Raw genomic sequence first — 12,530 nt, forward strand, 5'->3', positions numbered from 1 at the left:
GGCGAAGATGCTGCCATGCCTTCCAATGACAACACGCTCGAACGGCTGGTAGCCGTCACTGGAGGCTACCGGGTGCCGCGGCTCAAGAGTCTCTACTCTCATGTAATGGAAGGTGCAATAGAGTTGGGAGGTAAAGAGATCAACGAGGATCATAGACGCTTAGTTGTTACCCATTTGTTGAGAACAACGGCAATTTTTTTTTCTTAACATAGTACAATTGCAGATGCTCACATAAACGCGCATATACCCTTTGAACAACGGCAATTTTTTTAATACCAGACAGTTTCCCTGTGTGGAAGAAGAAAAATAGTGGAACAACAACCCTGGGTGGTGATGTCCATGCCTTCTCTGAAATTCTCACTCTCCGTTTTGAGTAGCAAGTTCTGTTGTGATTCCAATTTTCAGCATCCCTTTCTGTTTTCCATGACAGACGGCTAAGGATGATCCAATTTGACGGTAGATGTTACTCAGAAGAGAACACCACGCATGTTCCAAATTTCCAAGGAGATAATCATGATTAGGGAGGCAATGGTGTATCTTTTGTTGCAACTGTCGAGGGAGCCTGGTTCTTGCTCTAGTTTGTAGATGCCGTCATGAATCATTACTTCTGCCACCATGGTGATCTTTGGTGAACGATGCAACAAGCCAACGACCGACAAGTGACGTGAACAAATTATTTTAAAGAGAAAAATAACAGGTTTCGACTATGAAAGGGCAGCCAAAACAAGTCGAAGGGAGCACGGTGAGCAGGCACCCTCGGCCACTCCAGATTGACCTAGAGTGAAGAGGCATCATCATACAAGACAAGATCAACCTTAAACGTTCACAAAGACTTTTAAGTCAAATTATAAACATGTCATACAGAGCAAATGTGGACTTCAGTCATATTCGGATCAAACGCTCACAAGGGCTGAAACTGTTTCAGCAGCACAGTTTGCTTCGTTTCCAAGCTCATGGCCTACCATGTTCCTACAGCACCCTTGGACGGGTTCTCAAAGGCGGCAAACCCCCAGTTGGTCTTCAGAGCATACGGCGGGTAGATGGTTGATCCCTCGGTCGTGATCTTGGCAATCTGTCATGCAAAAGTATAATGTTACAACAATTCAGTAGCTGCAGACTGTAATCTGCCAAACTTTCTTCTAGGCGACAGTGAGTTCACTAAGAGTAACAAGTTGTAACCTGGAATTTGTTGATGGATGACCGGTCACGGTACAGCAGGACCAGCAAGCACTTCTCAATCAGCTTAACGGCTTCTTCAAAAGTCATGTCCTCGCGCCATTCACCACGAAGTATTGGGATTGCCATATGGTTCCCAAATCCAGTGGCAATGTGGTTCTCCTCAAAGTGTGTACCAATCATGTTAACCTGAACAACAACAAAAATAGGCATAAGACAAAATGCCGACAAACCGGCAGCAGTAAGAAGAACAGTACTGTTTGTTTGAATGAATAATATACCATGCCAAGATACTTCTCATCGCCCTTTGGGCCCTTTTTCACTCCACCAAGCACCAGGGAGTTCCATAGAGGGTCAAACTTATTGCGCCTGTTGTACATTACTCTTGTCAGGTAGGCATGGATTTCCTTGGGGCCCAATGAGTTCCCATCATCCCACATATGATCATTCAAACTGAAAATGAAGTGAATGAAGATGTCACATGGATTATACATAGCAGAGAGAAGGAAAACATGATCTAACCACCATTAAAGGCAACTTACGTTAATTCATCCAGATAGCGCAAAATCTCCTGGAAATCACTGAACTCCCCACTCCCTCCAATAAGGCTATGCTTTCCAACCGCCTTGATACGCTCCACACTCTTGTATCGCAAAGTTGACCCATAGGAGGCTGCAGCACAAGAAAGTATATAATGACTTCCATACCGCCGGAGCTATATTTACCTGTGCAGAAGAAGTGACAACTAACCTCCAGTATCACATGCCATGATCACACCATCCTTGTATTTCATTGCAATCACCGAGTTACCAGTCACATAAGGGTTCCTGGTGATGCAATAAGGCATCATGAGTTAATCACGTGCATGTACAAATTTACTGAAAGACACAACAGCACCATGAAAAAAGTGCCGGTGCACACTAAGGGGACAACTTGGCCAATGAATGTATTTTGATAAAGAAAAACAATTAACACACACACACAATTGTTATGACCATCTTGTACAATTACAGAATAATCTGTTGGGCTGGTTAACATAAGCTGATACAGATGAGAAGCTCCTGTACTAACACCAAAAAATGCATCCATTCTATCAAAGTAAAAAAAAATCAGACAACAAGATGTGATAACAAGTTCACACAAATAAATGCATGTAAAAGGCATTTGTAACTGTTGGGCTGGTTCGTCATGAGCTGGAATATTCCATGAGTTGAGACTAACTAGCAGATTCATCCATACTGTCAATGCATAAGAAGCTTCGCAGAGCAAGCTCCGCTAGCAGGTTCTCACGGATAACGCATCGTCCCACATCGCATTCTAAATCGTATCGCCGCTGGCAAAACCCTAGTTTCCTCTCCCCCTTGTTCCTTCCCCTAGATCCGCCCAGCAGAGGGGCGCCGGCGTCGACCCTCCGGACCGGGCGCCCCGTAGTCGAGCCTCTGGATCGGGCCCCGCCGCCGGGCGACGCGAGCACCGGAACAGACAGACAAGCAAGGGGGAAATCCAGATCGGAGGAATCGGGAGAGTGCTTACAGTGTCCTCTGCGTCCCATCTCCTCCTCCGGCCGCCGCCGCGGTCGCGTCCATTGGTGCGCGTGGGGGGTTGATGCGGCTTGGTTTCGCTCGTCGGAGGAAAACCTCGGCTCGGCTGCGGCTGGGGATGGTGGTGTGGCCCTCTCTCCCTGTATCCTTTCTTCCTTGTGACTTGTGAAGAGAAGAGAAGTCGAAGCAGGCGGCTGGATCGGACCCGTGACCGGAAATATTAAACGGGCTGAGCTATCAGTTAGGCCCCATTGGAGCCCCCCTCTCTCATCTAGGCCCAGCCCCGTTTACTTCCCCTCATTTTTTTTTCTTGGCTCCCGTACACAATTCGGGCTTTCTCATCAACAAAAAAGAAACACAATTCGGTACGTTTCCCTTTTCAGCGGCAACAACCCGCGGCCGCAGCGCGCAGCGCCGGCCAAAAACCCCAACAGTGCCCACGCGCACTACGGGAGCCCCACGACAGGCGGAAGTTCTCCCCATCGCCGCCATGGCGCAGGATCATCGAACTATCAAGGTATGCTCTTGCTCCCTTCCCGGCCGCAGCTTTACTTCGCGGGTAAACCGAACCGGGTGGCCATCTGTGCAGAGCAAGAGCATGGGGGTTGGCTCCGATCCTGATAATTGGGCTTCGTCTCTTCCAGGTGGCGAGGGATGAAGATTTGCGGTCGCAGATTGGGAGCGGGGGCTTCTATTTTGATCTCGTCGACTTCGACAGAGTGCGGGCTTTCCAGGTCCCGGCTGACACCACCGTAATCCTTTTCATGGTATATATCCACATCCTGCGTTCTTCAACCAACTCCCGACATCCTTGTAGTACAAATTGGGTTACTGGGTCCTTAATTTTACTTTTCAGAGATCGATCTGTGAGATTTTAAGTGCCCGGACCTACTGGTTTCTAGTGTTTGGAGACGCTAAGTCCTCCAAACTGTAACAGGTCTTACCAATTTTAGGATATGAGAATGAATCCTCAGATATAAGCAATTATACGGCATCGAGGCAGATGACTTCTCAATTAAGTAGCAATTGACGTCCCTTGGCATATTTTTGTTTTCCTTTAAAAAAAAATCTGCTACGCGAGATAGTATTTTTGTGTTGGTGTCATATATGGTGCCTTGAAAATATTTCAGCGACTTCGGGTTCTGGTTTTGTGCTCTACTTTCAGTGTGCAGAGCTGTATTCTCTCTGCTGAACAATTCAGTCCATTTTCGTGTGAAGTGTTATTTCATAATTAATGCAAGTCAATTGAGGAAATCAACAGTGCAGCCTCCAAAAATTTCCACCTTGCTTTAGTTCAGTATAAAAATAGGTTTGGGTGGCTGCAGACTTGTACCGTGCAATTTATTTAGTTTCTATATGTCATCATATATTTTTTAGTTTATTGTGGTACTCATTATGCAATTACAGTTTGACCACCGAAAGTAGTAAAGGACAACCTGTTGTTTCTGTTCCTGACTGCACGTGCCAACTGAGGAACTCAAGATCTTCCATCTACGTCTGAACATTCTTCCAGAAATCACTTCTAGTGCTAATCTTGTTTCGAAACGTATGACAGGTTCACATAATATATTTTTCATCAAGGAATAATACCAATCCACACGGACTAAAATCATCCTTCAAAAACGTTTAGTGCTTTGTGTCCTGTCCTTTTTATCTGACCTTCAGACGGACCTACTTTTATCTTTGAAATGAGATGCCAACCTCCATTATGTGCTGAAATACCTCGTAGACGTGTTTTTTTGGTTAAATTTCTAGTCCTCTTATTCCTGTATGAGGTCTGTTCATCTCCACTGAATCAAATATAGGAAGGCTAATGAGCCCTTGAAAGCATGTGAGAAATAGATTGTTCTGTTGTATTGTTTGCATCCCATATTATTCTGTTAATGACCAATTTGAATGGTTCAAGCTTGTGCCTTCCCTGAATATCTCATGTAATGTGCGAACTTAATGTAGGTCTAGTGATATCAATTTATCTTCTGGTTGTGCTACAAAAGTGGTAGGTTCTTTCCAGGTCTCAAGTAGCTCTTGCACTTGGTGTACTTAGCTAAGATTCTACATATTTGCTAATTACTTGGCAAGCTTAACACTGCATCATAAATAATTCTCTTATTCTTATATATCATGGTTCTATAATTCTATTTAGCTTCTAGCTCAGAAATTAAACATAAATGATCATGAGCTTGCTATATTGACTCTAATCAGGCCTTTTTAGGAATGGCTTAAATGCCACAGGAGTTGGAGAAATGTTGCACCTGCCATTGCTAAGAATCACTTCCAAAGGTCAACAGTGGATTTATTCCGGTGATGCTATGTAACAAACTAGATGCTTCCTAGGTCATGAGAGCTTGTTTAATTGGTGGCTGGACTGAAAATGCCTGTATAAAAAAAGGTCAACGATAGGAAAACTACCAAGACCTGATTAGAGTCATAAGTACATCACTAACGACCCTAGTACCCTACTCCATTTCATGACAGTGCCAACTGTGGGAAAACTACCAAGATACCCGTTTGTTCATGAACCATGCATGAGGATTCCTCACGCCTTACTCCAGCTCCATTCTTTTAAATGCTTCTTACTGTTAGCCTTCACTGTGTTATTTATTTATTAACTTAAAATTGCCCCTGGAGTAAAGTTTCCTTTTTAACTTTTTAAAATATCCAGATGATTGAAGTTTCCATCTGATGTATACCTTCACTCCTTGTAAGATAGAATGATGTACTTATGATTTTGTGCTGCCTCTAGATATAACTTGCTTAAGCAGATAAAAGTGTCTCTCTGTTTATTCCTCTAGCCTATTGTTTCTCATAGTTCATAATGAGTTCAGAATACTGATTGGTTAAATCGTGCACAGGAGGAACTCGCAAAAGAACTTGGTACCCCTGTTAAGTTTCAACGCGTCTGGTTGTGCCAGCGACGGCAAAACGGAACACGCCGCCCTAGCAGACCATTGAATTCCAAAGAAAAGAAACTATCTGTAAGTATGCAATGTGATCGTCTTATGTTCTTTTTATTGAAGGATGTCAAACGAACAATGTTGTGTTCTGATATTGCCTCCTGCGCAAAGATAATTCCATTTTCTTCATGACATGCTAAAATATAAGTAATCACCCTTGTAGATCGGAAGGGTTTTTTCGGCTGATGTGAAGCTGTTTTTGGAGGTAGATCCTAAAGCCCACAGATCCCTGCTAGTTCTATCATTTCCTTTGTGGCCTTGCTGTTTGTGAAAGGACCTTTCTTGTTCCATCCAGTGATCTTTGTATTTATGAAGTTCCCTCAATATTATTTCCTTGTAGGTGCTCAATCCTTGTTCTCCACGAAATCTAAACAGGGAATATCTATTGGTGTTTTTAAAGTTCTATGACCCAGAACAAACACAGCTGCGGTCAGCACTTACTTCAAATTCATTATTTTCTCCTTTTTAGCAATTGGAAATTCTTACTTATATCTTGTTCTTGTGAATGTGACACGCAGATATATCGGAACGCTGTTTGTGAGTTGTTCATCAAGGCCTTTAGATATTCTCCCAAAACTAAGAAGTTTAGCTGGTTTTTGTGCAGACGAGGAAATAGAATTGTATGAGGTCAGATTTTGCACAAGTGCAAGCTGCTACTCCTAATGTCTGATGGATACGGTTTTGCACCATATCTCACTAGTTTCTCACTTTTACATTCAGGAAATCAAATTCGAACCAAATGTGATGTGTGAAGCCTTAGACATTCATCATACCTTTACAGTCAACCAGGTCTGGTTTTGTTATACATGTTTTTTTGCTTTTCCACTTACTCCTAAGCCCAAGTACTTACTTTCTTCACTCCCGTTCTTCAGATTGAAAATGGTGACATCATCTGCTTCCAGAAAAGACCCAAGTCATGCAACCAGCATTTATACCCTTCTGTTAAATTGTTCCTCGAACATGTTCATAAACTGACGGTAGCCTTTCTATTGTTCTACTTCCAGGACTCAAATTGTGGCTTCCTGCTAGCTGCAGGATTGCATTTCCAGTTAACCTTAAATCTTGTTTTCCAGCCTGCACCAACTTTCTTGCGACTACAGGCTTTTGTGTTGTTGCTACTGTTTGAATCTTGTTGTGCCTTCTATGTTTTTTTTTTCAGCATACAATCATGCTGGATAGTATTATACTGGGTATTGGGCCAAGGCCCAATGGTGCAGTAGGAGTTACTGTTCACGTGAATAGAATGATGGCTGCTGAATTAAGGAGATAAAGTTTAGATGGTTGCTTAGTTAGTAAGGGTATCTACTGACTTGGGATACAGATTGGTTTAAATAGGGTTTGAAGGACATGGTTTGTTAGGAATGTTGATACTCTATTCTTAGGGCGTCTGCAATGTAGGCCATAAGAAAAAGTGACCTTATACTTCCTGTGGTTTGACCTTAGAATATTATCCTTTCACTCTGCTCTCTCCTGTTCATCCCCCTCTCTGTCTACCATGTAGGTCACAGCTTATCGGCTGCTTTGCCATATACATTATGATGTTTTTCTCTTCTTCTTTTTTGCGGGGTGATGTATATAGGAGACTTGACATGGACACAAACTCTAAGAAAGGCCCATAATACCTATTATACTCTTAATAGGATAAGTTGAGTCTCAAACTATTACTCCCTCCGTTGAACTGCCAAAAAGTCTTATATTTAGGAACAGAGGGAGTATAGATCTTTAGTGAAACATGCATTCTTCTCCTCTAGGAACCTAACACTGAGCAATTCTATGCAGTAATGGCTACATACAGAGTGCAGATTGCAACTAGTGTAATATTATGTGGTCCAAATTGCAATTAACTCTAAAAACTATCATAAAAGTAGGGATGGCTAGAACTGCCAAAACATCTTATATTTTGGAACAGAGGAAGTAGATCTTTAGTCAAACATGCATTCTTCTCCTCTAGGCACCTAACACTGAGCAATTTTATGCAGTAGGAATGGCTACATACAGAGTGCAGATTGCAACTAGTGTAATATTATGTGGTCCAAATTGCAATTAACTCTAAAAACTATCTATCATAATAGTAGGGACGGCTACTTACAAACAACCTTTTTGTACAAAATATATCAATTTAGTACTCCCGCCGATCCATATTACTTGTCCTTGGTTTAGTACAACTTTCGTTGGTTTAGTACAACTTTGTACTAAAGTTTTACTAAACCAGGGACAAGTATAATCGGAGGGAGTAGTATAATCATATTCGGTCATAAGAATATATGTTAAACAATTCAAATATTATATGTAAGAATTTTCAAATTTGAAAGTTTACTCTATGATTCCTTGGTACTAAAAGACATTTTAGTCCTTTGTTTTTTGTTTTTCTTAATTCTTACTATCCAGATTGGCTGTGACTAAGTAACACACCATTCTTTTAGTAGTGGGAGAGAAAACCTAAGTCAAGGCTCTTTCTAATCTGGTAGAGAAAACATACATTTTGTTGTTCTTGATTTTATGATGCTAGTTTACTACTTCCCTTTATGTATAAAATTCTTGTACTTTGTAGTTTAAACTACTGAGAAAACATTGTTAATGCAACGACATGTAGAAAGAAGGAAGGAAGATATGTGCTCTAGAAGAGGAGATTGTTGAATTCAGACGTCTTTCTGATCTTAATATAGCGGCAAACTTGGGTAGATCAACTTCGCGAGAACTTCTTTTATCTTGTTTTACATTCCAATTGATGGAAGATATCAATTGCTACAGCAATATATAACATACCATTATATAATGCAGAATGTACTCAGTTGAGACATGAACGAGACAATGCAATGCTACAGGTGGATGAGTTTCGGGGTCAGAATGATTTAGTTCGCCTTCAAATAGAAGAGGCAAAAAAAGGTAGATGAATAATTGCGAAAATTCATCTTGTCTTGCTTTTCATTCTTTCCTTCCTGAAAATATAGCTTGGTAGCAGCAGTAAGTAATCTTCATATATATAATGCAGAGTGTAACCAGTTGAGACATGAACTAGACAATGCAATGCAACAGGTGAACGAGTTTCGCGGTCAGAATGATTTAGTTCGCCTTCAAATAGAAGAGGCAAAAAAAGGTGGATGAATAAATTGCGAAAATTTATGTTGTCTTGCTTTTCATTCTTTCCTTTCCGAAAATATAGCTTGGTAGCAGCAGTAAGTAATCTTCATATATTTAAGCAGAGTGTAACCAGTTGAGACATGAACGAGACAATGCAGTGCGACAGATAGATGCATTACTGAATCAGAATACTGTGGGTCGCATCCAAATAGAAGAGGCAAAAATGGGTATATTGACTGTGAAAACCTCTCGTCTTTCTTTCATTCTTCAGTTGCTCTAAAACGTAAATTGGTAGCTGCAATATATAACCTGCATTTGTAAATGCAGAATGTAGTCAGTTAAAGCATGAACGAGATAATGCAGTTCGACAGGTGGATGAATTATGGGATAGGAACTCTCAATTTATTCTCGAGTTCCGCTTTACATGTTTGGAACAAGCAACAGAGCATTTCAAGGACCTGTGCAAGATCGGGGACACTGAATATGGATGTGTGTATAAAGGCATTATAAACAACACTACGGTAGCAATCAAGCTGTCCAAATCCGAGAGTTTGTTTCAACAAGAGGTAGCCTTCGCCTATTGTGATAGTGGTACTTAGCTTTGATTCTGTGATTTAACATGAGATTAATGCAGGTCTCTGTTCTTCGTCAAGGAGGGAGACATGCAAACATTGTCACCTTTGTTGGAATGTGCTCTGAAGTTTCGGCTCTTGTGTACGAGTGGTTACCTAAGGGAAACCTTGAAGACCGCATTTTGTGTGCCGATGACACTCCACCTCTATCATGGCACATCCGTACACAGATCATCGGTGAGGTTTGCTGTGCACTACTCTTCCTTCATTCACACAAGCCTAATGCCTCGGTCCACGGTGATCTCCGGCCTTGCAACATCCTCATCGGTGCTGACTACAGAAGCAAGCTCTACAACTTTGGTATGTCCACCTTATTTCTCCAGCCTGGCAGCTGTCCACCAAACCTAACAGCAAGGCTTCCGTACACGGATCCGGAGTTCCTCACCATTGGGGACCTCACACCCCTTTCTGATGTCTACTCACTGGGTGTTGTTATCCTTCGCCTTTTGACTGGAATGCCCCCTTTGGCTATCGCAAAGAAAGTTAGAGAAGCATTTCAAAGTGATAACCTGCACTTGCTGATAGATAAATCAGCCGGGGACTGGCCTTACACACAAGCCAAGCAGTTAGCACTCCTTGGCCTTAGGTGTGTAGAAATGACGAGGGAAAAGCGGCCTCATCTGACTGAGGTTTGGACCGTTGTTGAGGCCCTGGTCAGAAAGCCTCCTGCACCCTCATGCCCTGCCCACTTCATTTGTCCAATCCTCCAGGTAAACCTTTTGTCAGCATTTGTGATAATCTGGAGTCTGGACACATGTTTCTGAAACTTCTATACGTGTGTACAAGTTATCAACATTCCCCCTTTATTTCTAAATGATGATGTTTGTGTGGTGAATTTCTGTATTTCAGGAGATCATGAACGATCCTCAAATGGCATCAGATGGATTTACCTATGAAGCGGAAGCCATAAGACGCTGGCTTGATGGCGGGAGCAATAGGTCTCCGATGACGAACTTGGCACTTCCAAATCGTGTTCTCATCCCTAATCGCGCCCTCCGTTCTTCCATCCAGGAGTACCTTCAGGCGTCAGTAGCGAAGGCAGTCAGGTCCCTGAACCTCAATCATTGATGATGCTCTGGATATTATTTGCCGCATAGCATCTTGTAAATGTGGTGGCCACTTTCTGTAGTGAATTTGCATTTTAGGCGGAACAAGGGAATTTGTTTGGGAAACGGGAGGCATGATGTGCAACTAATTTTTCTACTCCCTCCGAAATCAGAGGAATAGATTATGGCAGAGGAAACTGAAAGATTTAGAAGTTCAAACAGTAACATTTGTTTGTGTGATCACATCATTAACAAAATGCATATTTTTTTATTATATGTCAACTGAATTTTTTTCATCTTTATGGTCAAACTTTGTCTGCATGCATACGTCTTTCTTTCCCCTTTTGCAAGGTGACTAGGGCAAAAGCCTTCCTCTCCTCGATCTCTGCCGGTGACGGGATTTGCCTGACCTGGCGGTGAGGGGAATCCTAGTGCCGTGGCTCCGGCTATTAGATAGGTTGGAGTTTTTTGTCCTCGAAGGAGTGACGCTTGTTTGAGTCAGTCTTCCGGGAACCGATCCTCCTCAGGTTCATCGTCGGGACAGATTAGATGAGTTCTGGTCTAGATTTTTGCCAGCTCCTTGGGACAATAAGATTAGGGTCAAATAGGTCGCATGTGTTTGCCCAACATTTGTATGGAGTGGAACACTACTGTACCACCCATTGTGGTTGAACGTGTGTTGGGCGATATGCCCAACCACCGTCAATGCTTTGCCTTCAAAAAAAAGATTAGGGTTGGATCGTTTCAAGGGTTCAACAGAGACGACAGGGCACTGGTCCTTAAGGGCACGTGCACGAAGACTTTTCGGTTGTTTATCAACAAGGTCCGATTCGCTCCGGTATGGGAGCATGCCGGTACCAAAAACCTATGCCTTACCACTTGGCTATACTCCAAATGGGGGGAAGGCTCGATAAAAACAAGCTGGGATATAATTTTTTAACAAGAAAGAGCTAGTTACCCTCGGTCTTCCCTTTTCCCCGCAAATCAAGGAACGTAATTTTTATTATGTTTTGTGTGATTTGTACTTCTAGTGAACCTTTGTAATAGATCTAAGTCCTTTTTTGAAAACATAAACTATTTCTGCATGCAAAACATATATACATTTGTAGTTCAAAGTCCAGTCTTCTTCGATTCTTAGGAATATAAAAATGATTCTTAGGAATATAAAATGTAGGAACAGAAAAAACGTAGGATTGGAATGTTATGCACACTCGAATCCTATAGGATTTGAGTTTGTTTGATTGCGTTGCAAGCAAAATGGAGTATTTTTTCCAAAAGGTTGAAGTGGATGCTAGATTTTCTATGTAATGTAGTAGAAAGGATTACTTTTTTCGATAAAAGGCGTTTTGTATTGACTCATAATATAGCATCGAGGGATACAAACATAATGAGTACACACTCGGTCTTTGCATAGTTAGGATGCACACGATCAATATTAACACACGCACACAAAAGTTCACGCTGGCAAAAAACAAAGCCAAACAAGACCAAAGCTATACCGGGCGAAGAGAAACAAAAAAAAACATTGATCCTCGCCGAGCAGTTGCTGAACCAAAAAATATGATGCAAGTGTGCACGACACACACCAGGCAAGCAGCCACACGCCAAGAACCGTTTATGGAGCCAATACCAACTGTTGTTGCCTCGCGAGAGAAGGCAAAACCACCAAAATCTCACACTGTCCCTCCCTATGAAGCAAGTGTACACCGGTGGTATATTTAGGCATGGCCAATGCCCCAGACAGTACACCACAAGCTGCCACTTTATCACCATGGCATCAAATCGTCTGCCATGAACTTCCTCGAGCAACCATTGAGCGGGCATTGGCACCAGTGGACAACAACAGCGGCACTGCCACCATGCACCACCTTCGGAAAGCCACACTGCAGTAGAGTATCGCAGTTTCGCCACACACCGTCTTCATACCTCAACCACCCAAATCAGGGCACCGGAGAGACAAGGAGAGGCAGCAGGTGCAGCACAAACCTCCTACAAACCACAGGTCCCTCTAGCCAAGACCATCTCCAAAACAATGCCCCCAAGAGGGTACATGACACATGTGGCGTCATCGTCCGACCCGAAGAAACTCGGACCTAGGGT

General features: G+C 42.5%; 2 protein-coding genes across 3 annotated transcripts; one reads left to right on the plus strand and one right to left on the minus strand.

The window, feature by feature from the left end:
• Nucleotides 1-797: 797 nt before the first annotated feature.
• On the minus strand, nt 798-2,914 carry LOC119286489 (proteasome subunit beta type-4-like). Its single transcript, XM_037565871.1, has 6 exons — nt 2,710-2,914; nt 1,927-2,003; nt 1,719-1,848; nt 1,458-1,629; nt 1,180-1,365; nt 798-1,072 (listed from the first exon to the last, which is right to left on the minus strand). The coding sequence occupies exons 1-6, from the start codon at nt 2,760-2,762 to the stop codon at nt 959-961; spliced, it is 732 nt and encodes a 243-aa protein (XP_037421768.1). The 5' UTR covers nt 2,763-2,914; the 3' UTR covers nt 798-958.
• Nucleotides 2,915-3,109: 195 nt separating this feature from the next.
• Nucleotides 3,110-10,704, plus strand: LOC119286490 (U-box domain-containing protein 57-like). 2 transcript variants are annotated; one of them, XM_037565872.1, is made up of 15 exons: nt 3,110-3,234; nt 3,362-3,484; nt 5,570-5,692; nt 5,835-5,876; nt 6,012-6,100; nt 6,190-6,298; nt 6,392-6,460; nt 6,544-6,648; nt 8,265-8,349; nt 8,453-8,557; nt 8,664-8,768; nt 8,875-8,979; nt 9,080-9,318; nt 9,387-10,094; nt 10,234-10,704. In XM_037565872.1, the coding sequence occupies exons 1-15, from the start codon at nt 3,208-3,210 to the stop codon at nt 10,450-10,452; spliced, it is 2,253 nt and encodes a 750-aa protein (XP_037421769.1). In that variant the 5' UTR covers nt 3,110-3,207; the 3' UTR covers nt 10,453-10,704. The 2 variants fall into 2 exon arrangements, with proteins under 2 accessions (XP_037421769.1, XP_037421770.1); XM_037565873.1 differs by lacking the exon at nt 8,664-8,768.
• The last annotated feature ends 1,826 nt before the right edge of the window (nt 10,705-12,530 follow it).

Source organism: Triticum dicoccoides, chromosome 4A, assembly GCF_002162155.2.
Source record: "Triticum dicoccoides isolate Atlit2015 ecotype Zavitan chromosome 4A, WEW_v2.0, whole genome shotgun sequence".
NCBI lineage: Eukaryota > Viridiplantae > Streptophyta > Magnoliopsida > Poales > Poaceae > Triticum > Triticum dicoccoides.

Coding starts and splice junctions, on each gene's coding strand:
- LOC119286490 (XM_037565872.1), top strand. CDS start 3,208: ATGGCGCAGGATCATCGAACTATCAAG. Junction 6,101..6,189: donor CCAGAACAAACACAGCTGCG/GTCAGCACTTAC, acceptor TGTGACACGCAG/ATATATCGGAACGCTGTTTG. Junction 9,319..9,386: donor AGAGTTTGTTTCAACAAGAG/GTAGCCTTCGCC, acceptor AGATTAATGCAG/GTCTCTGTTCTTCGTCAAGG.
- LOC119286489 (XM_037565871.1), bottom strand. CDS start 2,762: ATGGACGCGACCGCGGCGGCGGCCGGAGGAGGAGATGGGACGCAGAGG. Junction 1,849..1,926: donor CATGGCATGTGATACTGGAG/GTTAGTTGTCAC, acceptor CTTGTGCTGCAG/CCTCCTATGGGTCAACTTTG. Junction 1,073..1,179: donor CATCCATCAACAAATTCCAG/GTTACAACTTGT, acceptor TTTGCATGACAG/ATTGCCAAGATCACGACCGA.